The 26,276-nt window shown below is 45.9% G+C and overlaps 1 protein-coding gene across 1 annotated transcript; it reads right to left on the bottom strand.

Moving 5' to 3' along the window:
• Nucleotides 1-8,344: 8,344 nt before the first annotated feature.
• On the bottom strand, nucleotides 8,345-25,917 carry slc38a6 (solute carrier family 38 member 6). The gene is made up of 16 exons (XM_036543078.1): nucleotides 25,678-25,917; nucleotides 21,391-21,521; nucleotides 20,951-21,024; nucleotides 19,718-19,770; nucleotides 19,498-19,537; nucleotides 16,906-16,984; nucleotides 13,458-13,543; nucleotides 13,312-13,370; nucleotides 13,158-13,223; nucleotides 12,244-12,300; nucleotides 11,191-11,270; nucleotides 10,867-10,967; nucleotides 10,566-10,690; nucleotides 9,634-9,778; nucleotides 9,320-9,414; nucleotides 8,345-8,957 (listed from the first exon to the last, which is right to left on the bottom strand). The coding sequence occupies exons 1-16, from the start codon at nucleotides 25,771-25,773 to the stop codon at nucleotides 8,874-8,876; spliced, it is 1,371 nt and encodes a 456-aa protein (XP_036398971.1). The 5' UTR covers nucleotides 25,774-25,917; the 3' UTR covers nucleotides 8,345-8,873.
• Nucleotides 25,918-26,276: the final 359 nt, after the last annotated feature.

Here is a 26,276-nt window from a genome sequence, read left to right as displayed (position 1 = left end):
AGAAGAACGGAGATGGAGAAAGACGTAGAGATGAGAGGGGTGAAAGAGAGGGACACTGAGAGAATGAGAGAGGGGGGAAAGGAAGAGTGGAATCCCAGGCTGTGCCGGACAGAGCAGGCCTCTGTGGCGGCAGTGTGGAGGGGGGAGAGGGAAGGTATGTCCCGGGCTCTCCTCGGTAATTGGGTCCAGATGTTGCACGGCCCTTGCGCCAGCAAGGCGTCAGGGCTGCATTAAGGGCTCAGCAGAAGGCGTTGGGAAGGGGAGAGATCTGCACTGCACCCCCCCCTCCCCCCCACCCACTCCCCTCCAAAATCACAGTCCTCACACTTGCTGGCTCATACCACACCAACTGCTGTGCCACGCACAAGATCAGCGCTGCCATGGTAACTGGGTGATGAACACCGTGGGTGGGGGGGGGGGACACATACCAGAGCGCGTGATTGACAAGCGGCACTTTCCACACGCGGCCAAGATCACCAAATATTTGGATTGCACTTTATTTTAATTTGGCAAGCGACTCGTGAGTGTTGACTCTCTTACAAAATGGTAATCATTCCATCCTGTGATATTCCCTCTGTCAACACAATCAAAGTTGTTCTTCTGAGATTTACTACCAAAGTGGTAAACAAACTGCATAATAGGTCTGTGACATTTTGCAATTTGTTTTTTCAAATATTGCCTTATACTGTCATCCTTTTAGTCTCATAAAATGTTGAAATATTGCCCGTATGAGTTTTAGTGAAGGTGCTACTGCTAACTAGGACAGTTAGCATAGCGCCTATGCTAACAAGGACAGTAGACGTTGAATAGGTAGGCATGGAAATTCCATGCGTAGTGGGGTGGGTTGCGTTGTTTGTTAGGTACAGACACTCTCCCTCTCCTCTGTGTCAGCTGGGCTTCAGAGTGGCCCCTGTCACTCGGAGTCCTCTGTGGAACTGCAGCTCTGCTCTGTGGGGGGTCAGCAGTCCCGTTCCACCACCTGGTCTCAGTGCCAGCTCTGCCCATCAGGCTGCCAATCATGCGCTCGCCCACAGAAAGGCGGGCGGCAGGGGTCAGGGGCATACTGGATGGTTATTAGCTGTAATCTACATAGACTTGAGAAGAGAAAGAGGGCTTTTGGTTGGTGCCTCTTGTAGCTGGGCCCAGACACACAGCAAGATAATGGCTGCCAGGGTCCCATGTTTGAGAGTAAAATGCACCTCTTGGGCAGAGCCATGCTGCTGTCAGTCACTGTGTGTAGATGCAAGAAAGGAAGGTTTTTTTACTCAAGGAGGCGTCAAGACATTTAATGTTTTTTCACTGGTTGACAATACATGGGTTTCCATGATAAACAGCTAGCTGTTTCACTATGTTTTTATGTTCACTATAACTGTTTTTAATGTTGCGTTTAAATGCCACATTGGTATCAAAAGAAATAAGAAAGAGGTTTGAACACATACCTGAGAAATCACAGCGCAGCCGGTAGTTAACTGATGCAAACACTACATGACTCTTGGACTGAAGAAGATTTGTGCTGGGGGGGGTAGTGAGGGAGGGAAAGGAGGGGACTCTTAACAGAGACTTCACTCTGAGTGATGTTCTGCTCCTGACAGGGAAAGCATGGTTAGTGATAGACCATGAAATCGATTGAGAGAGGAGAGACGAGCAGGGAGACAGAATATGAAGGAAGGAGAGGAGGAGGGGGGAGGATTCAGTCTGAGTGAACTGACTGAACAGGCAGGTCGCCAGATGACCCGCAAAAAAAAAAGGTCTGAAAAAACCGTGTCAGCACTTAGGTTGCACTGTGCCCTCGGAGCATGTGCTGCGGTCCTGTCAGCCTGTCACGTGTCACATGTATGCGAAGTCCATGTGTCACCACTGCTGGATATCACATAACTCCACGAGCGAAGACTGTTATCTTTTGATCATCCCTGCGGGTTTGTCCGTCCGTCCATTTTTCCGCCAGCAAACAGAATAACTAACATTTGCCTTTGAAAGAAGGAGTGAATTTTAGGGATGGTGGTGGAGATGTGTGCTCTACTAACAACCATTGCTGTATTGAGGGTAGTCTATAAAGCTCTTAGACATAGTCTATAATGCAGGCCATTCCTTGACCATTGAAAGTCTCCAAAGTCTTGAGGCCTTTCTTATTGACTGTGGCTCATTGTGAACCCCACAAATCCTCTGAGCCTCCTACATGCCCAGCTCCACTTCCTAGTAACCTGACCCAGTGACTCCACCCCCCACACCAAGTTTAGTGAGTATTATTTTACTGCTGTGAAACTGCGGCACATTAGCAGCAAGGTGGGGACGTCACATTTGGACGGGTTCGGGAGAGATCCGGGAAACGGCCTAAGTTTGGTGCTGTAACCGGCGTGTCGCCCCTACCCAATTTGAGCCACTCCTCTGTCGGTTTGGCAGCTCCGGAGAGCGGCGTGTTTGATGGTTCCTCTCTGTGTGAGAGCATCCCCGCCGCGCTGGCAGGCTCTCAGCTCTCAGTAGCAGCAGGAAGCAGGGCGGACAGCCCTCTCAGGGCCAGGGCGTGCCGCATTTATCGGCAGTTAACCCAGGACCGGAGACTCCCTCCTACACAGACCAGATCCCCGCGTCCAAGGCCAGTTAATAGCTGGAACAATTTCCTCCTGTCCACTCCAATATCCGCAGCGGGGAACGCTCAGCTCGGACCCGGATTGCACCTTCAGCGTAACACCTGCACGCGGCAGGGCACTTGGCCTGCACTCATCTGGGGCCCAGACCACCCATGCCTACCCGGACACGACAAAGGAAGAACATTGTCACATGTGCATGTGTCTGTCTGTGTGTATCTGATTAGTCCCCTTGCTTGTGGTGCCTTTTGTTTCATGCTGCCATAAAATGAGTAAATAAGTTGCAGAAAAATACCCAGGCCATTTGCTTTTGTGCACACTTAAGCGTGGTTAGCTTCTCATGAAAGCATTGCTTTTCTCAGAAATGTGTAAGACAGGTCTTATCACCGTGGGAATGCCAACGCAACCCCGCCCACCACTAAAAAGACCAAGAGACGACAACTAAAAACCAAGAACGAGATTGACAAGCAGGCGAGGGATTCTGCCCACACGCACAACTCTCCGTCATCCCTCCGGCCCGGCAGTAAACTCATTTGTGCCGCTCAATTTGACAACATGTGAGGCTGACAGCGGCATCTTAATCTCGCAGGTGCGGCAGATAGAGAGGATTAAAAATGGGTATGAGGACAGAAAAGGGAGGGGCTCATTCAGGTGATGGGTGCTTTCTCAAGGTGAGGAGAGCTTCCGCCAGGTCCCTCCTCTCTCCTCATAACTGCCACAGGTCTGGGTTTGTAAGAACCAATCTGGGAAATCCACCGTACAATATGGGCTATAGTGCACAGAGAGAGAGAGAGAGAGAGGTTTCCAGGTGAACCATACTTCCAAAACATCTGGTGTTTCTGAGAACTGACAGGTAGTTTTGATCACTTCTTTCCCCACGAGCTACAGTTTTATTGATATATGGTTGTCAGCATACTGTATGAGTTAAGCTGGTTGATAAAAAAAATCCTTGATTTTTATCTTTATTCCTCCTCAAGACGTGCCATGACAGAAACAAAAAGCATGCAATTACTGGGAGTACGAATATGATTCCTTGTCAATTAATGTCTTTAATGTCAGGGACATGCTGCTGGGTATTATAGATATTGAGTTTTGTAAAGTTTATAATACAGCAAGCTACTGTGTGAAGAACTAAAAAAGCCATTGCATGTGTAACATTCACACAGACAACCTAAAACTGAGCTTTGAAAGAGAGAGGCTGTGAGGTCATGGGTAGAGATGGGAAGAACAGTCAGAGCTGTGTAAAGTGGGCCTTCATTAAATACCTTTTAAGCTCCTGTTTCACTCCATAACACCTCAAAGACATACTTGTCAGCTATCTGAAGAGTTTGACGGGTGAGGGATAAACCTTGAGGAGCAGTTTACATTCTTTCCGTGTCTGACTTTAGCATTGTTCCATTAATGAAAATATCCATGTTATATTCATGGCCGAGGAAAACATGAGCCTGTCCAAATTGCTTATTGTTTTTGCAATTATCTCACTGCCCACTTCCAAGCCTCCTCAGAGAACCGAAGTTCCAGGCAAGCATTCTTGCCTAATGCTGTCAATGTTTCGGACGGTAGGGGGTCGAGACCCCAAAACTCCTTGGCAAGTGAAACAAGGTGTCCCTGTTTGTCGGGATTGAGGAGACAGTCCAAGAAGCATCTCTGTGAGAGACTCACGCCGCATTGTGGGTAAAGCTGGAGAGGACACAATACCCTGAGGTTGAACAGGGTCGTGGTGGGGACACAAGAAAAAAAAACTGAATAGGAACAGTGTGTCACAATCTCCAAGAACATAAAACAATCAAACACACAATCAACACCTCTTAAAATAATGTCAGAACAGAGGAAGCAGAAGAAGCTGCCAATGGGAGTTTAATTTTCCTGCCTCTGGGTCATGGAGTAAGGAGGGACCTGGCCTGTAGCCCAGGGACCAGTTTGAGACTGGGAACACAAAAACATTACATCCTCCTCTTCTGAGGAATACAAAGTTGTTCTTATGATCAAAACAGCTCCAGTCCCCACCAAACATCTACTGCCTACGCATTATCTGCTGCATTGCATTGACTGACCATACTGCTGTGTTTCAGAAAAGTCTCATCTGTATATCAGCATCTGATAAATTTAAATGATCCAACATTATTTCCAATATATATTTGTCAAACAAAGCATTCATTCTCATTTTAATTTAACTATACAATTTTTTCCTTAACCAAGCAAGCGCAAGCAGTAAAAATCGGCCCATTGACGCCAACGCACATGCTGCTTTGCTTCTCTGTTACCACTAGGTGGAAGTCTGTGGCAGCATTTAAAGCTTGTGTAAACGTTCTCCAGAGCGGGCAGCAGCTCCAGACAGACAGCATCTTTGACACGACACATTAATGTCACTCCTGCATGACCGTCACCTAATAACCTTCCCTGGGTCACTTAAGCATCAGCTTACATCTGTCTTTCACAGTGCCGATAGGAATCCCAGAAGTGACAGGACAACTTTTACTTCCTCATCGGGAGAGATAGTCATCGCAGGACCTGCACTTCCTCTCTCTCTCCCTGTGCAACTGCGTATTGTTAGACGATTACAGCTTTGTTTTTTGCACAAATGCATTTGAATTAAAAAATAACAAGGCCCTACATTGTGCAAGTTTGATTTTTTTTTTGTGTTGTGACTAGTATGTTGTGACATAAAATTGTTTCTCTGCAAACGCTTCTCAATGGCAAGATAAATGTCAGAGGGGAGTAAAAATCCGCTCTGTGTGCAAGCTAGCTAACATTAACTGCCTTTGCACTTTTCCATAGTGCAGTGCAGCGTCCGGTAGAGGACAGTTAAAAATGTCCCGTCGACTCAGTGCTCCCCTGCCTGTCCCCCACGCACCCCCAGAATAAAACCCAGCTTGACCTTCAGAGTGCTGACAACAGCTATGTGACATCATACAAAAACAAAAGATTAAATATAAACCAGGTGAGGGGACCAGCGCCCGGCGCCTTCGCCTTGTCTGTGGAAAGCGAGGGATGAGGGAGGAGAGGAGTGGAGATGGAGAGAGAAAGAGAACACAGGAAAAAAAACGGTAGAGGCATGGGGAATGCCAATGGAGAGAAAGTTCAGAGAGGGTTGCGCAAGCAGGCGTGTGAAGTCCCGAGTGAATATCAGTGCACAGCTCCGAGTCAAAATAACACACATGCAGTACAAATAAACAGCCACCACAAACCAGTGCCATCCACGCTGCAGTAAGTGCCCGCCTTGGCAACACGCATTTCGTGGTGTCTGTCAGAACAAGAGGCACGTTCCTGTGAAATTCCTCTCCATGGGCTGAACTCGATCAGCACATTATCGCGGTGAGGGTGGCGAGCTTTCAGCAGTGCCGAGCCGCCTCATAGACAGCAGTGGTGACAGACGTTTGCGATTCGGACAATTGGTGATATCTGCTGCTATTTGAGGCACTCGTGACTGCCGGTCAGGAGAAGGGGGTTTCCTGATCTGTGTCCACCACGGCTACGGCTGAGGGGCTTTTGCAGAACTGACCACTGAACGCTAGAAAAGGGGAGCAAATCTGAGCATGATGGGGATCCCCGAGTGCCTCAATTGGTCTAGTTGCTTGTTCTGAGTGGGGTGTAAATCACCGGTCAATAGCACCCTCTAGCACCTCATCAGACACCTGCGAGTTCCTCAGGTGATGTCAGTGGGGATTACACTTATCCTTCCTTTGCCATTTGCTGCCTTCATGGGGTGCACTGTTGGACTCATAGCGCCAAAGATAGCTGGATTCAAGCGAATTTGTATCAGAGACTTGCATCTGTTGCCCTTCCATGCTCCTGGGTGATTGCAGGTGTTTGTGGTAAGATTTTAATTCATGTACAACTGCTGATTCCACAGCCAGAGGGGAAAAAGGGGGTAAGCTGAGCTTGAATTTTTCACAATTGGCAGGAGGAATAATGCTTCAGACAAGGGAACCCTGGTAAATGGTCTGGTTTGTCTCTCAAGTTATGTTGTCTCATTTACAAGCAACAAAATCAGTTTAATTTTTAACACTACTAGCAAGCTCATCACACAACTTTTTGTGTGATGAGCTTTGCATTTAAAAAAGCTGGTTAAATCTGTTTGAGTGTCTATGGTGCAACAATTTGTCCAGTAACAGGATCTAAACTTGGCATCTGATCCACCCCCCTGCTTTGCGAGGCTGGCTGAGAATAGAGTCAGAATGAGAGCGCTAAACCTTTTTCCATCCACATCTTCCAATGATAACCTGTACTGAACTGCGGCAAAGTAAAACTCTAACAAGCAGTGACTGTGAAATAACAATGAAACAATGGTACTTGGATTTCTACATGCCTGACAATACTAAAACCACAAAGCATGGAGAACAAATGGGAAGACAAATAATCTGAAGCCTGTTGGTACCAAATGGGAGAAAAGCATGAAGCTAATGTTGCTCTAAATACTCTATTAACACAATTAAAAAGAAATAACGGCTAAAACCATGATTTCACGATGCTGATTGGTGTCTGTTATGCAGGAGTGGGACTCCCTTGTTTTTCGCTCCCCCCGTCCCCCCCCAGGTTCAGGGGCCCCTGAGAGACAGGCAGTCAGGCCCAGGCTCTCCCCCTGACTAATTGCCAATATTGGAACCAGCAGTGTGCGCCCCAGAGGCTGCGCACAGATACAGTATCTAAACAGCATCGCGATTGGAAATGTACTGTACATTTGGCTTCAATTTGCCTCTTCAGAGAGACTCCCTCCACCAGGGAATACCCAAGATCACTGCCGGCCTGTCCATCACTCTGAAACACACACACACGCACACTCATACACACACACACACACCTGCACGTGTTCACATGGTCACATGCGCAAATGGTCACACACACGCACGTGTTAAAAAAAATGTATTACTACTCGGTGAATTGCTGACAAACAGAGAGAGGGGTTGATGGTAGCACACCTGAATACAGGTAAGGTAAATGGGGATGGCCATAACCATTCTTTCACTAATAAATTCACTGCCATCAGAAAAGGTCTTCAAAGTGAAAGTTTTCCCTTTTATTTGACATCACTGTGACATGATCACTTCCCTTTGGTGATAAGTCTTGGTCCAGTAAACGAACATAAAACATTCAGTGGTGAACACTTGCATAGTTGATTGCCTGTAAACCATGTGAAATAGATTAACATTCAAGATTTGTAGTGACAAAATAAGAATGGACATTTCTGAGAGCAGAAATGTGTCAGTTAGTTTCACCTCAGTGACAAGAACACACTATGTGTAGGATGTGGGTTTACCCAGAGAATTGTGATGCTCAGTTTTGGCTGTGGTTGTTATAGGATAGTTCCTACTGGAATCCTACACATGGAATCATCCCAGCAAAACAACCCCATTATGTCTGGTCTAGTACAGTATATCGACATATAAAACTTGAAAAAGAACAACAGCCAGTAAAAAATACATAGTAGCATTGGTACATGATTGTCAGGAATTATAGTGATTATGAAGGATTGTCAGTCTATAAAAATCATTGCTGTATATCAAGAGAGGGCTGATGTATGAGGAATTAAGTGATGTACATACAGTATGATGGCTAAGCACCTGTGGTCTGAAAATTGTTCAGCTCATTGAACCTCTTAAACTGGCTATGGCAATCAAACTTACATATTTTCACATTTGAAAATATTACATTTGGTTCTTCAATTAGTGCGTTACTGTCATCCAACCTTCTCGTTCTAAAACATTTGTCATTTACCAGTAAAAAGAAAAGCACCATTAAACCATTCCAATGAGAAAAACCATTCAAACTGAGCCACATGTCACATAATTGTCTGGCATACACCTAACTGTAGTGAAATTACAGAAGAAAATGGGCTTCTTTCTTCATAGAAAACTCTGAGGAGCCACAAGGTTCAAGGAGAATGGAAGCCTGGGGAGACTGCTCACACAATGATCCAAGCTGTCAGTCAAAGTTGCAATGTCGTTGTGCTTGCACAATGACAATAAAGTTCTTGAATCTTGAAAGTTCCTGAAACTGTCCCTTTAGCACCAGCCAGCTGAAGAAAATAATGCCGCCCATCTATGGATGAACATTGCTTCCCTCAACCTAATTTTTCACTGTCCTGTTTCCTGCTCTCAGCATGTCCTTTGAAGTCTTTCCTGTGTGGTCATGGTGATGCCCCTTAAAACTTCCTGTACGTGCCGAGATTGTGAGCCCTTTCTTTCTCTGTTGCCTTTTGACTTCATGCACGGTGATCTGCGCTTCCAAAGCCACGCTTCCCCTGTGTGCTGCCTGCGTCTCATTTTGGTATGAGGCTGTGCCAGTCCTTCAGGGATTCTGAGCCCAGGAGATGATGATGACACACAAACTCAGAAGCCCCACAAAAGCTCCAAACACCAGCAGAGCCACAGCCTGGGGTGGGAGAGAAGGAAAGACGGGAGAGACGCAGCAGCTTAACACACTTAACGCAGCACTGCACCACATACATGCACAACACTCAATTAAGAATCTAATGCACACTACTCTTAAATTCAACTCTTAGAGACCTTAACGTTGTTAATATCCCCTCTAGCTAATAACTCAATTCCAATTCATTTTGTAAGCAACCACTTTTCACCTTCTAAATGTGAGAATATTTCTTAGAGAAAGAAGAGTAATATCTGCATGCAGTTGACGTTTAACAGATAACCATGGCTGGACATGCCCAAGAGTGGAAGAGTGCCGACAGAAGACTATTGTGGCCCTGAGAGTGGAAGCAGGAGCTGTGCACACACCGCTAGGGCCTGGGGAGACTTGAGGGGGTCAGTGCTGATGCGGAGGTAGAACAGTGCTGGATACACAAACAGCAGACAGGTGGATGTGGTAGACCCTTGGAGACAGAGACCCAGAGAGTTATTTTTTCATAATAATAATCTACGGTGGGTAGCAAACCTCTAACGGTCACCATCAGAAAGTCAATGTTTGAGTCCTTAGCTCAATCTGCCCAAGCAATAAAAAATTGGTCTCAACCTAAAACATAAAACCAAACTAAGTAGATCCAACGCACGTCTTAACTGAGGCGCACTGTGCCGCGTGGCAGGCCACTCACCCACCACCCCGAACACGTTCCTAATGTCCGGGACATAGATGGCCAGCAGCAGGACCAGGGAAAGGAGTGTGATGGTGACCAGGCAGTGGCTGAGCCAGGAAAAGGGCCGGTTCCCCAGAGCCAGCATCATGGCCGACTTCCGGGCCTGTGGAGAATAAAGACGGGTCGGAACAGAGCCGCTCACTGCCTCTCTGCAGCACCTCCACAAATACCTCCATCTAAATCTTTCCATTTGTCAAAACACAGCAGACCTGTCATTAACAGCCCCCCCTGCAAAGAAAGGGCAGACATTAATTTTCCTTTGATAGACATCTCCAGGACGCTCTTCATCTTTATGCTGATAAAATAATAATCATGCTCCAAGGCTTGGTTTGAGGGCGGCAGAATTCCTACTGAGGAGAGTAAATATAGGGCAGGCCTCAGAGTGAAGCAGACTGTGTGCCAAGATGGACATTTAAGTACAAAAACATGTAAAAATATCCCTAATAAGGATGCGCTGGGATGGGGACTGCTGCAGTGCTGAGCGAGCAGAACAGAAGCACTGTGCTTGTTGAGAAAGGGAGACAAGCTTTAGCATGAAAAAGCCCGGACGTGTCGCTCAGATCCAGCAGAAAACACAAGCGGACAAGGGAATGATGGGAAATTGAGTCCTGACTTCAGAACAAATGTGCAGGTGCAAGGAGGTGTCTTACAGCACCGTGTGTATGCAGTGATGAATACAGTGAAACAGCGGACCCACACCTTCAGTGCCAGAGATGTAATGAGATGTATCCACTGAGCATGGTAACTGGGATGAAGGTAGCTGCGTGTTTGAGTGTGATGACACTATCGCCCTCTAGAGCTGGGAGGCTGCAGTATCAAGGCAGGGCTGGTGGAGTGCAGTCACTGTTTTGAGTGGAGGACAGTGGGAGTTGGCCCTGGGTGAGACTCACGGGGAAATGGATGAGTGGTACGGTGAGCAGCACAGCCAGCAGGATGGCCAGACGGACGGACATCACCAGCACGTCACGGGGCAGGTACCAATCATATCCCTGCAGCAGCTCGGAGTCCACATGCTCTGTCAACCAAACAGAGACGGAGGAGCGCTCATCCACAATCCTTTATCCCTCTTTACCTCCCAGAGGCTCTGCTGACTGAGGCTTCCAGGCTTCCAGATTTCCCTGAGCCAACAGTGACTCATTGCACACAGCAGCGTCACACTCCCCATCTCCACAGAGCAAGCCGCTCTCTTACCGTAGAAAGTGAGGTAGCCAAACAGGGCGGAGACTAGGTAGACGAGGAAGCTCAGAGAGATCCCCACATTGGCAACGTTCTGCATCTTTTTCTTGGAGGGCCTGAAAGACAGATCAGAGCCGAGCAGAGTGTCAACGCCACCTCATCCGCACACATCACACGCTGGAGGGCCGAGATCCCCTGTGTGCCTTATCTGCCAACAGCACCTTCTCAGTGGCGTCGGCCTGTGCTGAAACCAACCCAACAGTGGGAGGGAGACATCCATCCTACATGAAGAGAGTGAAGGGAGCAGCAGGGCTGCTCTGGGGTGGGAGGGACACTGACCGATGCAGCTCGCAGTAAATGGGCAGCACAGCTGTGTGGCACAGGAAGGAGAAGGCCATCGTGGGGACAGCGTAGGCACTCTGTAAAGCACATTATCGATATCATCGTCATTACTAGCCACACTTTATTTTGAAGATATGTTTACATGGTTACTTATTAGCTAAGTAAGGCAATTATTTTTAATATTTTTTTAAACTGATAGTAAGCAGGTTATACAATTAAGAAACCACCAGGCTGTACAATTTCTGAGGTATGGTTCAAGGTATGGTCAGGAAGGCCTCTCTGTATAACTGTGAATATCAAAGCCAAAACCTTATATTATTTCAAAACATTATCTGGAACAGATCAGGAGTACAGAGAGGATACATAAATTACATCTGAACTTCTTCTCACTCTTAGAGAGTTCATTAACTACTTACTACATAGTCACTGTCTGCTTAGTAAAAACTAGTAACAACAATTCAATAACAACATCATTAAAACTTAGTGTAATGTGAAAGTGAATCTCTGAGTACATTAAAAATAGTTCATTACTTGGCTGAATGTATATATGGGCCCTGAAAATAAAATGTGACCCTGTCATCAGTTTGCATATGCCCTTAACCAGGGCAGCATACATATGCATGCAGTCATTCTGTTACTGCTGACATTCTTGCAGGAGAGGCATCTGACCGAGAATCCACTGCTCAGCCACTACTCTGCCCCCATATATTCACATACATATATGGAGCAGGCACACACATGCTGGACAACTGCAGTTTTGGAGACAGCTTCATAGGCACATGCTGTTCCTTACTCTGCACAATCCTTGGCTACATGCTTGCAAATAAATGACACCCGTAGACACTTTCAGAAGTGCAGACCATGCAGGTCTCAGATCCACACTACTCCAATGCTCCAAATCCCTGGCTACCATGGATACATATGTCTGACAAATGAATAACAGTAACAATGACAGTTACAAATGCCCTGTTATGAGACACATTCTGGCTCTCCCAGGAGGAGACAGTGTTTCCAGTAACTCATCTAGTCAGCGACATTGTGCAGACTTACCTTACTGGAAATGACAAAGAGTTTGGGAATGCATTCCGAGTCAGAGGAATTGGAGAACTAGAAAAAACCAAAAGGCATGAGAATACAGTGTCATCCACTGATCCACTAAAGCTGCACCTCCCTAACAATGTAGAGTGTCATCCACTGATCCACTAAAGCAGAGCGTCCCCAGCTGAGTTCCCACTGAGACCTGAGGTTGAAGTGAACTTTTAATTGAATATTGATCTGGAGCATCAATGTGTCACTGTACCTGTAGATTGGTCTATGCAAACAAAACAATGAAGGTAACTTAATTAACCAGCAAAGTCTAATTAATTGAGCCCAGTGGGAATAAAAAACTGCATACCCAGGGATCTCCAGGATTAGGGTCCTGAGACTAGCCTCTGGTACCCTCTATTTCCTGCTCACAGAAATACCACAAGCATCTCAAAGTGGGGTGTGCTACCAAAGACAGCTCAGTGCAGTGGGTACTTCTATATTCTGTCTAACTTACTATTATCCATTGCTGTGATCTGAATGGGGTCAAAAATGGGCATGTCAAAGGAGGTCTGAGAAGGTCAAGAGCCAAGCACTGGGCACCTATGACAGGGCTGAGAGTATGGGAAGCCTAGCCTCAACTGGGCCTGCAAGCTCAAGGAATACATCCTGGCAATGGGCAGGACACATGTGTCTCCAGCCCTGCAAGACTGGTCTCGCTGCTATACTCTACTGACTGTGTTTCTTAAAGCATAACCTCAGTAGTAATCACTAATCCAAACCACCCTCAATCATTTTGAGTTCTGTAGCTACACAGATACATAAATAGAGTGGAACTAATGTTAAATGGTAAATTCTGTCCTGCCAATTCCCTTTCTGGCAGTGCAATAAATGGAGCTTTTTGGACGTCTCTGAATCATTGATTACACTGGTGTTACCTGAGTGGCAGCCAGAGTCAGGTTCTGAGGGAGAGGACAGGGGATGGACCATTTCTTTATCACAATCTAGAAGAGAGGGCAGCAGGTCAGCGAGGCAGAGAAGATACACCGCGGCATACCTTTACACCAAGGACCACGGCAAAGCAGAGCTCACCACGATGGCAAAGTAGAGCATGAAGAGGAAGGCGATGCTGCTGGTGTAGCCCAGGAATCCTACAGAGTTAGAGAGAGCAGTGTTGATACACAGGAGGGAAAGGAGGCCTTGTCTCAACCAGTATTGAGTGTAGCAGTGTCACTAACCAATCTTGGGCAGCAGGGCAAGGGGCAGCACCACACACAGAGTCACCAGCACCACCAGCGTCCTGCCATCCAGGTACCAGGCATTCCTACACACACAGAAGCAGAAGCAGAGAGAGGGAATTCGAAAAGTATTAAATGGGGACGTCATCTAAAAGTTAGCAAAGTCTTCCAAGCCCTGCTACATTACATTCTCTCAACACTGCAGATTACAAAAGTGGAGCAAGAGAAGTCTCAGGACTGTTTTTTTTTTTACATCCATCAGCAAAGCCAACAAAAAACACCTCTGAAAAGATGAGGGAGAACATTTCCTGCCAAACCCTCTCCTCGGTTTATTTGGCTTTTCTCCATTTCTATCTGCAGATGGTATCTCCACACCCCCCAGCCCCCAACCCCCCCGCCACCCCCACCCCCCCACATGCATACACAGCGCTCCCTCTCCCCCCCCAGACCCCTATCCTGCAGAAGTGTGACCAATGCGGAGGAATTCCGCCCTTCGCGCCCGAGGCTCGTCTAACTGGAAGCAGGCCGACTCTGAGAAATTTGTCTCCATTTCGTGCCTAAATGCAGTGAGACAGCTCTTCATGTGTTATAAATTAAGGGCTTTACTCACAAACCATAACAATTATGTAATTCACATGCAAACGGCTTAATTCTGCCAAATGAAGGGACTCGGTCAGATATATCAGATGCCGAATAATATTTTCCTTGCAGAGGAATGGCCTCGGCAATTTATTCCAGGAGCAGGGGGAATGACAGGGTGACACATGTGGAAGGCATGCCGGCCCAGGCCGAGCTGGGACGGGGGCTGGAGAGAGGAGAGGGGGGCGCCGGGACTGTTTTTCGTGGCTTGGTACATCAGCAGCACCTGCTCCAACAACATCACTAAACAAAGTGACCCCTGTTTGGCAGCCCTCACAGCTTCTGTGTTACTATATTAGCTGACGGTATCAGCTCTCGGATGCAACCGGCATGTCATTAATCTTACTCTGGACTTTCCTTTTCTCGACACCAAATACCGCATGCACAGCGAGTGTATGTAGGACTCGTAGTTTTAAACTTGAGCAGTGTTGACGGGCTGTGTTGGCTCCAGGTGGCCTTTTTAAATGATCGTGTTGTGTCTAACGCAACAAGATCCAGACACGAAAACCAGTCTTATTTTTACTATCTGAGCAAATCTGTAAGCTCACCCGCTTCCACATACATATGTTGGCAAGCAACTGGTTTCTCTGCGTTAGAATGAAACAGAAAGCCGCATGGAAGCGAACCAACTATTACAAAACCGTATGTTCTAATCTGCCTATGTACAGCGCTCTCCAAAAATGCCACTGGGCCACCAGGGCAGTGCAAGAATTAGCTACTGTGGATGTAAGAGGATCCAATTTCTAATATGAATTGGACAGATGAGGCCTAACCCGCTTGCCTCCGCAGTGGACTTGGTAAAGAGGCATTCACTGTTTTCAATCCTCCGCATGACGTGCGAGCCAATCCTGTAAAATCTGAAAGGTGAGGCTAAGACTGCGAGTCTCACCAGTAAAGAAATAAATACCGGAAATCAATGAAGTGTCTGAAAGACTGCCAGGACTGTGATTTAGCTGAGGTCGACCTGCCTTTAATTACAAGCACGGTTTGAAAGAGCACTTTACTGCCATTCATTTAATGTGAGGAAAATGCAGGTAATTCCACGTTAAAATGCAACATTACCTCTGTAGAATATATAGAGATGAATGCCTTCATCGATTCACATTCAAATGAGAAGATACTGCTTTATTAAAATAATAGCTCAAACTAAACAAACTGCCTCACCATGTGACGTCCTACGGATAAGCTCGCTCATCAGAACTGCTCATGCCAGGGAAATAAAAACAATTACACATGCATTACAACAGGCTCCCTGCCCTGACAGACAGAATCCCTTCCGATTCCACAGCCCTCAATCCTCCAATCACACGGGGATCTGGGATAAATCTCCACCAGCCACCTGGAGGATAAAGACACGCCCAGCCAACTTTGCTGCATGACGCACAACGCAAAAAGAGGATACTTTTGGTGAGCTCCAAATACCAAGTATTTCACAGTACAACCCCACAAGCCCTTGGTTTTGCCCAACGACTGCAGCTGTACGCCGTGTGGAGGTAGCCAACCCACACATCCCGGCTGTCCGTCAAAAAATTTTCCTGACCGGTGAGGGCTTCCAAATGAGCAGTTTCGACCAAACTTCAAACTTGCGTGCTACAAATGAAACCGGTCCCTATCTTCACTGACACACTAAAAACCATTAAGGATTAAACTGGGAGAACCTCACCCTTTCAATACCTTACAAAGCACTAGCAGCTACAGAGTGAACAGCACAGACCAAGGTACAAATTAACAATCACAAAATACAGTCAGGGAAGACTCACCACTATTTGCATGACTGCGCATTACAGAAGCAATTTCCCCACCGTACACAAACCAAGTGAATAAACTGCTCGAGGCCTGCTGTCAAATAGCGTCCCATCAGCCCCGAAGTAACAGTCTAAAACTGCACTCTGGGATCCAAAGATTAACGACGGAGCGAAGGGGAAACGTACTTTCTGTAAATCCGAAAAAAAGTTATTAAACGCTTAAGGAGCGATCTACATCCCTAAGAATCTCAACCCGCTCATTAACAGCTCTGTTTTGTTTCCCCATCATAAGCGGCAATTATAATGGCAAAACTGATATAAGGTTGTATCGGTTTGATTGGGGGAACATGTGCAAGAGATTTAGAGCGGGCGCCGTAATGCAAAGCAGCTGTGCGGAGATGCCTCCGACTTTGACGGACCGGGCCGGGCGAGGCGACGGCTCTCGCTAAATCACTGCAGCGAAGAGAGAAATAATAAGAGCTGCATTCCTGGAAGCAGACTTCACCATTAGCTTTTTCTGAGAGGAAATTTGCCCCGGGGGGAATAAAAAATACATAACGGGAACTCGTGCTGATGAAGGCAGATAAATGTTTTCTCTCAGACGGACATTTCCTTTATCGCTGCGTGGCACTGTACGACAGCAGATTTTAAGGCTTTATTCTGATCCCGGTTAGGAACGGCATAGCGATGGGTTTTTAGCGGTGAGGGGTGGCTTTGTGTGATATTTCCGTCACATATTTCAAGACTTTTGGTGATGAATCAAAGATGCGGGGCTGACGGGGTCTGCTCTGATCTCCTTGAAAAAAGGGTCCAGTTCTCAACCGAAAAAGTCCATTTCTTAACAGGGAAGGAGTCCACTGTTTTTTTGGCACTGGGAACAGGGTACAGGGAGTGCAATGTCTCATGCGTTATCCAAACACACGATGAAAGACTGTCCAAAATCCTAGGATGAAAGGTCTTTTAGACTTTTAGACCAAAGATTGATGTTGAAGTAGCACTGATGTAAAAGGTGTTGTGAGTGTTGATCGATAATATGGCTGGGCTGAGGCTGCTATCAGACGTACCCAGAATGCTCTGAGCTCAGGAAGCTGGTGATGGCAGCAGGAAGTTCCGTTTTAATGATGAACATGTAGGATGACATGGCTGAAAAGGAGTTGCAAAAAAAGACAAAAGTCAATGCAAGAATAATTAGAGGAAAATTGTACACACATCTCTGTAACATCATGCAGTAACAGGAGAAACCTTGTCTCCTTGGAAATAAAAACAGCACTGAAAACACAAATGAGCTAAAAACAAGGTCTCTGTTCTCTGATTTAATATGGACAGAGCTGGTCAGCAAATTCTGGAATCTATAGTAAAGCCCAGTGTATTAAATAGCAGACATTAGCCGGATACTTCAAATCCGGGAGTTAAAGCTCTCCTCAATTTGAGCAGCCAGGAGACAGAAAAATAATAAAACAAAATGCGCCTTGACATTAATCCAGGTATTTTTCCCCGCTTGCTATGGAAAAGAGAAAATGCATGACATCTTTTCCATCAGCCCCCCCCCCTCCCCCACCTACAACAGCCCAAACTGTAATTTGATCAGCGCAGCTTTGGTGCACATCCTGTGGGCTGAGCAGGCCCCACAAAGGCGGGCAGGAAAGAGGCAGGCTGGGCCCGGGAGAGACAGAAGGGCTCAGTGACCAGCCCGGCTGGAACAAACCCCCTAATGTAAACTGACTGCTACCTACAGCAGGGCTGAATGAGAAGCAGTTGGCAGGTCAGCCCAGGAGGAAATATTCACTTCTTTGTAGTGAGAAGTGCCAGTGTTTTGGGGGAAAGGCAGCTGCGTGGAGTCTGCCCTGGGGCTTTTGCTTCTCTTCCCCCCTTTTATTTATTTATTTTTTTTAAAAAACAACCTGGACCTTAATCCCGGAGCGCTTGTGATTGTTTTCTTTTGAAAATTCCTCTGATGCCCTCCAGCACATACCCGGTGGAGGAGACACGCAGAAACTTTTGGTCACCCGGCATCAGCGCTGTCTCCTTAAAGTCACGTCCTGCTGTGCCCAGGTTCCCTGCCCTCTTTTTCCTCTCTTTTGTGGGAATATCTCAATCCTGCTCTTAGATTCTGATACATTTTACATTATTTTGTACATCTTTAATTGGCACTGTTCCTGAGGTGAAATTCCCCACCCCTCAGATCTAAGCAGTGGTATGACCCCCACCTAACATTATTGTAACACAGCCTTACAAAAAGGCCCATCCAGCTGCCAGCTGTATTACAACCATGCAACAGACCCTGCCATGGATTTGTTACCGCTGTATCTGCTACTTATCAGTGCTGAGACGTCAGCAGACCACAGTGATCTGGACCTGGTTTGGATTGCACGTACAGCCGTGCTGATTTCAGAATATCAAGTCTCTCACGAATACAGTCACCAAAAAAACAGATCAAGCATTATTTCAACGTGAGGGACTTTTCAGCAGGCATTGCAAGTGCAGAGCAACCTACAGGACACAATTTTGCTTTCACATACAAAAGATACATTTATTAGTGTTTATCATGCAGTCAGTTAACCTTGGCTATGTCTTAAAAACACACAATCACACACTTAGGCACAAAGAACTATAATACTTACACATAAAGACATGGTCATTGAGCATGGAAAGAAAAAAATCATTGAAAAATAAAATGAATAAATAACAACAGAAATACCAACACAATCAGACAACTCAGAGGAGTTACCCAAAATATATTGACGGAATCTCTCCATGCCCTGCAGACGCTGACAGGCAGGGTATACTTAACACATGGCAGAGCTGGTCTGACTTCGTTAAAAGGAGAGCTTGCTCCAGGCCAGCCTGTAATTAAGGTCAATTGGTTCATCAGCATTTGGCAGAAGTAATGAGTATTTACTCAACACGGGCTAATTGTGGCCCAGCTGAATGCCCTGGGTCTGGGAGGATGCAAGGGGAAGCTCTGATAACATGCCCCTGCTACACCTATGCTGTGTGCATGACATTCTGGCAGCCCACACCTGTCTTACTGGTGCTAATGACACCAATTCAGAGGATTAGGAAGTGGAAGTTCCGCATAAGGAATGACTACAACGTGCATCCTGAGGAGGGTGAATGGATGGGGTCTATTAGGTCAGTAATCACTGGGGGCTGGGGCCAACAATCAATGTTGGGAGGTCATATTTCAGCTTGTGCGGAGGAGGGTTGAGGAGCATTGTCACGGACTCAGGCAAATCTGTCACGTGACGACGGGAGTGCCGTAGGTTCCCATGAGGGAGGTTACACCCACTCCCGCTCTATGACAAGGACACCCCCTCCCCACCCCTCCCAGTTGCCATCTGTAAGCCTTGGCATGTCACTCTGCTTAACCTCAGCCCGATGAGAGCTGGGAGGAAATTGTATGTCCCAACTCCATTACCCTGGGTCAGAACTGGCATTGTGCACAAAATGCGATGGGTTGAAGATTAACTGATTCTGGAACAGCACTTGGGGGCTCCATCTACTAGGAAATGGGAGGACATGCTTGTGAATAGGAAAATATTAATTGTACCTGGACATCAACAGAGAGATCTCTCAGACACCACTCCTAACTGATCTAACTGTGGAAGCTGTAACCTCAGACATTCTGAGGATGACCTACATATATGAGACCTTACCTCCAATATTCTGGATGAGAATTGTGCTTGCAACCAGAACCTAAAAGCAAAGTACAAGACTTAAATCTTAGATCTTAAAATTGGCTTACGTTAAAGATTTGACTTAAGTTGTTCGAATTAATTTTCATTTCAAGACGGAATATGTAATACAGTCGTAACAATGTACTGCAAAATTCCAAAATACATTCGTTACTTACAGATTTTTTTAACATGCACTTACTTTGCCAGGCTTCTGAAAGGCCCTTAAGCCCAGGTCTTCATATGAAGTGATGGCTGAAAAAGGCACACATGGACCAATCAACACCACTCTAACAAGTGTCCCATCCCACTTTCAGTGGCCAAATTCTTTTCAGCCATTTAACTATAAAATGTCACCCATTAGTACTGCTGTCTTTTGGGCATTTGGGTAAACCCTCACAACCCACTGCTGCTGCTGGGACCAGCCAGGTTGCATCACTAATCTCACAACTTGCATTGCTCAATGTCCATGGGCCGTGACTAATCTGGAAGACTTTGCTCTTGCAGAAACACATTTTGGCATAATTTGGGTTATATGCGAGTTTCTGGGAAATGCTTAGCCTTGCCTCCAGGCTTTACTTCTGAACAGACCCAGCTGAGCTGTCTTCGCTGGCCTGCGGGTGCTGCTCAGGTTAAGTGTAAACACTACTTCATGTCAGACCCTCAGGGCTGTATGTTCTTATATTAGACACTGTCAATAAAAACCTGACATCAACTTGATCTGGAAAAAAAAAAATTCAGGAGTGCTGAGAAACGAACATTAAAAAAAGCTGACACAAAGTTGAATGATGTCCAACAGCCCACACACTACAGGACCCTCAGGTAACTGCTTTAAAGCAGACAGAGGGGAGGAGCCAAAGTGCGTGAGCTGCTTAATTATGCTCCTCCCTGGCCCCACCCTGCCTGCTAACCCCGCCCACCACATCACTCACATTCTGAGGGGTAAAGCAGCAAACAGAACGGACACTAAACAGGAGAGGAGAGCACAAATTCTGCATGACTCATCTCCCACTCCCCGAGTTTTATATGTTTGACAGACATCTTTAAGCACTAAATAACCTTTCACATTGTCTTCACTGGTAGTAATTACAAGTCTCTTGTTTGACTGAAGATGACACAACTACAGTGATTGTTCCCCCCCCCCGGGCGAATATTTCATTGTAGTAATTAAACAGTGAAACTGAACATCTCACCCGATCTGACAGGATCGGCGAACAAAACTAATATTAAAGCTGCCAGCTGCAATCCTTCAACGAGCATCCCGACAGATTTACGCTGAGAGCGCGGCTGCATCCTGGCGATCGGCTTTCACATTAGAGCCGAAGCTGGGCGGAAAGCTGGCCCGGCGGTGACAGTTTTACGCACGCAGCCTGTCTCCGAGGACAGGGGGACGAGCACTGCACGGGCGGTGGAGTCCACTCCATGCGGATCTTACCCGTTTGGTCACACAGCTTGAGGAGAAGGTGAATGGAGTACGAGGCGAGACTGGAGACCAGCAGAAGCAGGATGCTGTGAGAGCACAGGGAGGCGATATGCTGATATATCACAGTAATAACACTCACAGATAGATCAGCAGGATAGGGCTGCAGGAGGGGGGTGGGTCATATAGTACTTGCCCAGTACATTAGGATGAGATTCATATAGTATTTTTGTGCCAGGAATTCTCGCTGCATGCACGGTTTAGCATAGCTCTCAGAATAATCATACAGTTGAATCATTTGTATCACACACACACACACACAAACCGCTGGGACCTGTATGTCCATGACCAATTAAGGGGGTAAAAACAGAAAGGGGAGAGGAACATGAATGGGCACTGGTCAGAAGGCCTTCTCTCCACCCCCCTCCCTATGTGTGGGTGTGCTTCATTCTCACCAGAAGCCCACGATGCCGGTGTTTGCCATGGCGTAGGCCAGGCCCAGAATGCCACTCCCCATGATGGCGTTCATCAGGTTGAAGACCGAGGAGCAGAAGGAGGCCCCGGTGTGGCCTGGAGCCCTGGCAGCCTGTACACACAGGAGACAAAGGGGCAGAAGACTGGGTTTAGCCTTTCAGTGTGTCTACTCAGCACACTGCAAGCTGTTTACACACAGAGCCTGTCGGCATCTTATCTAAGGACTTATCTAAGACCTTAATTCTGAAGCCCACACTTCCTCACTAGCAAAATGGCAAAGTTCACACAGCTCACCCGAAACAACAACTTATTCAAAATATTTCAGACGGAGACTAAGACTCAGGCAAATCTTTTTTTTTCTGGCTGAGAGTACCACAATATCTGCAATACATTAGGTCAGTTAGGCAGCTACAAGAAAACACAGGAAACCCCTTGACTTTCACAGCGCTGTCCGCAGGAGAGGGTACGGAAACAGCGCCGGATGGAAGGGGAGAGGATTTTAGTGCTGCCTGTGGGACAGCTGTCAGAGCCGGGCAGCAGGGGCTGGGATCGGGTTCAGCTGCGCTGCTCTAATAGGAGATATCCGGAGCTGGTCCGAGCTCACGCCGCATTGTTCCTACAGCCGGCAGCGCACTACCAGGGACAGGGATCACCAGGCTTTGAGGCTTCATTAGGAGGCCATCCGATCCAGACACGCCCCACGTCCTGATAGCCCCCCGCGACTCCACAGGCGATAATCACAACAAACAAAAGCCAAATCTCGGCGAGGGGAAAATAGGATGTGCATTATTAAACGGGGGCTAAATATACAGCGGCGGAATGTGTCAGGGAAGCGCCGCTGCCCTGCTAACAACTCGTTAGCACATGCGGAGGACATTCTAATTAAAGGGAGGAGGGCATGCACTTGGATGGCCCTCTCGGGCAGTCAGTAAACAGCCTTCCAGCGTTTTAACCGGGCCGAATAATTCTCTCAGCCCAGTGAGAAATGCTTAAGATGCATGGCCAAATTCGTCCCGTCACAATGAATTAGCATGGCAGCGGCCCCCTTGTCCTAAACGCAGCTTTGGCTGCCGAGGCACATGCTGTAAAGAATGCAGGTTTTCTGCTACTGTACACGTGACCTCAGTGGGACTCTGTAAGCGATCTGTAAGCGTTCAATATTCACAGCACCAACTGACGCAGGGATTTCAGGGGATGGAATCAGCTGGAACACAGGGAGAGGTATTCTGGGATACGCTGTACAGGATCTGCTTTAAGGAAGCTTTCCCTTTCCTGCAGCTCAGGCGCTGGCAGGGGGCCAACCCGCTGCATTTGTAAGTTACCTATAAAATTAAGAAATGGTGAGCGAGTGTTCAATGCCTCACTTGCAAGTCGCCGTGGGGGATCAATAAAAACACGAGGGTACGGTGCATCAAAAGGGTTGTTTCACAAGATCGTCTGAGTGTTCTACTCTGCCTTTTGAATGATTTTGAATACAATTAGCCATGCTGACTTGAAGTATATTGCTTTTAAATGTGTTGATATATGTTGTTAGAAAAAGTACTTGTTTTAATAATTTTAAGTCATTATCACTCAGTGAATAAAAAAATACATTCTAAACATTTTTGATAAACTAGAGTTTGATGAAAAAATGACAGACTAAGCTCACACTATTTCTTTTTCCACTTCAGCTTTCACATATAAAGTGTCCAAAAGTGTCCAAATAAAGTGTCCAAACTCTTCCCAAGGCAGCCCTGTTTTATTGCTGAGTGATCACTAATTATAAAACACATAGAATCTCTCCCCCCTGGGTCTCTGGCAAGGATGCTGCATTCATTTTTCAGAAGCAGGCTTCTCAGATCAATCACCTTTCATCTTGGTTTTTTGAAGTTCCAAAACGGCGTCAATCCCTTTGTTTCCCCTCCTCACTCCCTGCCCTCAGCTGGACAGGCCAGTAAGGCATGAACTGCAGTGAGATAGTAGGGCTCACTAGAGGAGAGAATGCTGACACAGTGCACTGATGCCCTGGGGGTGAAAGACCAACAGTGCACGGCACAACAGAAGTGGAGCTGGCATGACTTTCCCAGCGGAAGGGGACAAGATAAAAGATTTGAAAACGGGAGTGGGGAAAAAAAAAAACATACTGCAAACATACCTTTCAAACCAAATGACGTTGGCTCTCCTTGACAATGTCTACAACTACAAATTGTTCATTGAGAGCACTTTTTGTATGAAAATTATTTCAATTCAAAGCTTTAAGCTCTCTTTGGTTTTTTTTAAATTATTGAACTATTTATTAATTTGGTTGAAAAAAATGTGTTTTTCTCAAGACTTGTGGAAAAAAAAAGTTTCTCTTTTGGAATAAAAATGTGCCTTACATTTAAGTTTTAATTATGTCACCTGATTGTGGAAAAGGACTGAGGATGCACATAGAGGATTAGATACTGAGTAAAGTGCAAAACCTTACTGCACATGACATTACACTACTGGCATTCAGCCAGAGTGATTTACACAGGTTACGATTTTTACATATTATACATTTTATACAGCTGGATATTTACTGAGGCAAGTCTGGGTTAAGCATCTTCTCTACGGGTAGAGCAGCAGTGTCCCAGCTGCGACCTTTTGGTTACAAACTCTGCTCCTTACCGCTATGCTACACTGTGGCCACAGCTTAATTTACCTTGAATAAGGGCATATGCTGTGTTAATACATATCTGTCACTAAAGGATTAACCAAAGACTAGGAATGACATTTATATCTTTTATAAAGTGAGTGTGTTTTTTCTTTTCCCAATCAATAGCTTCTTTTCATCTCAATAATGTTTACCTCAAGCTTAGGGCAACAGCTCCGACAGCTGTATGTAATACATGGAATGTATTTGTACCATACTTATTATTTTTAAAATATTTCTTATAACCATTTTTGTTCTGTCTTCTATTTTTTCTAGCATATAATACATATATGCTCGTCATATTTAGTCAGCTAGTCATATTTAAATGCAGCAAGTGCATTTTGAGAGGTATCTATCATTTCTGATAAGTCAAAGTATGTTTTACATTTATGAAAAGCCCAGGTCTTAGTCAAGAGGGTGTAACGAGACCGAAAAAACCCATTGCTGGGATAGATGGAACCCAGCGCATTGTAGGGACGGAGCTCCCAAAACTGGACACCATCTACGCCAGCCGACTGAGGAAGAAAGCAAGCAGCATCATCAGAGACACCACACACCCCGGCCGCCCTCTGTTTGAACCGCTGCGGTCCGGCAAACGGTTCAGGCAATAAAATCCCACATCAAAAGACTGAGGAATAGCTTCTTTGCCAGAGCTGTGGCCTCCATCACACCCCTCCCTGCCCAACTGCAGAACGGAATACAGGAAGTGTGAGTGCACACACACATCAGGACTGTGATACACACACATATGACAGTGTCACGCACACACTGTGACACACACATGCACGCACACACACCCATCCCCACCCCCAGAACTGCTACCACACAGACACAATTCTCTGCAACTCTGTGTATGTGTAAATTCTGCTGCTATTACTGCTATATTGCTGCTACTACTATTGTCTAACAGGCACTGATTTTATTTATTTATTTCTTGTATTTATTTGTTCATCTGTCTTATTTTACTACATCGGGAGAGCCATACGAAATTTCATTGTACCTGAGTATAATGACAATAAAGACCATTCTACTCTATTCTATTCTATTCTATTCTAGATAAGAAAAGGTCTGCATGTCTACTAGCACAATTAGAAATATTGTTAGTGCACGTTTTGAGTATATAAGTATAATATATACAATGTATATAAGTATACACAATAGGACGATTTAACTTATTGCATATTGTTGTTAACGTTCTTCTGACGTCCACGTGAGAGTCAAGTCAGGTGTTGAGTACAGAATAAAAGGAACAAGACCTGCTGAATAAGCTTCTTCGGCAAGCACGCAATGATCATGTGAGTTCCAGCTGGTGGCTGCTAAAGCCACGACAAAATCAGTCGTGACAGAACTTGAATTTAACGTTGAATTTTCAACCCTTAAATCAGATTGTGAATGTAACAATGAATATATTGGCTGTGGTTTAATGCCTGTTCTTCAAAGCAAGCTCTCGGTGTCATTTCGCCAACAACGAAAGTTATTGAGATAAAAGAATAAGGACCCCAATTTGTGATAAACGTCAAACACAGTCAGTATGTAAGCAGGATCACATATCATAAGAAGAAGGTAAACAGAGCTGGTTCCTGCTGATTTGAAAAAAAAATACGAGCGTACTTACATTTCCCAGTAAAGGTGCTGATTCGCAGTTACTTTCCTCAGTCGCCGGCAACACACTGTTCGCTTGGATTGTGGTGTTGCAAGTTTCATAATTCATTACTGTTCTCTGCTGAATATGAAAATATTGTATAATTACTATCACCCTTGTAACATACTATAAATACGACTCCTGTAAAATTAGGTTTCAGCAAAGTAGGCTTCAGTTTTTCTTTTCCAGCTGTTTTCACGCTCAGTGGGGATGTTTTCCAACTTCGCTCAGCTGATTGCACCCAGGGTCACATGACACAACACAGCGTTCCCGCTTCCGCTTTCGGTCGTCGCTTTTAAAATACGTCAGATAAACTTTTGTCCAATCGTCATTGAGTATTGCCCTATCCACCAATGGAGTTAATATTACGCAAGTCACATTCTGTCCTTAGAATAAGACGTACAATGTGCGCATGGCTCCGGTGATGTACAGGTAAGGGCGAAAACATGCTTATGCTTTCATTTACTTAATAGAACGGGTCAAACATCCATCTCCTTAATATTCAATGTAAATCCTCATGAATACTATACAGTACGACTGTAAACTATTATGATTTTTTCTGACCATGTTTT

Source organism: Megalops cyprinoides, chromosome 12, assembly GCF_013368585.1.
Source record: "Megalops cyprinoides isolate fMegCyp1 chromosome 12, fMegCyp1.pri, whole genome shotgun sequence".
In the NCBI taxonomy this organism is placed as follows: Eukaryota; Metazoa; Chordata; class Actinopteri; order Elopiformes; family Megalopidae; genus Megalops; species Megalops cyprinoides.
The sequence above is the reverse complement of the archived record's forward strand: the minus strand, read 5'-3'. Positions and strand labels throughout refer to the sequence as shown.

Excerpts from the sequence above, each read along its gene's own strand:
- slc38a6 (XM_036543078.1), bottom strand. The coding sequence starts at position 25,773 with ATGAATTATGAAACTTGCAACACCACAATCCAAGCGAACAGTGTGTTG. Across the intron at positions 11,271-12,243 it reads TCTTTGTCATTTCCAGTAAG|AGTGCCTACGCTGTCCCCAC; the intron begins GTAAGTCTGCAC and ends TGTGCTTTACAG. Across the intron at positions 10,691-10,866 it reads TGGCTACCTCACTTTCTACG|AGCATGTGGACTCCGAGCTG; the intron begins GTAAGAGAGCGG and ends TTTGGTTGACAG.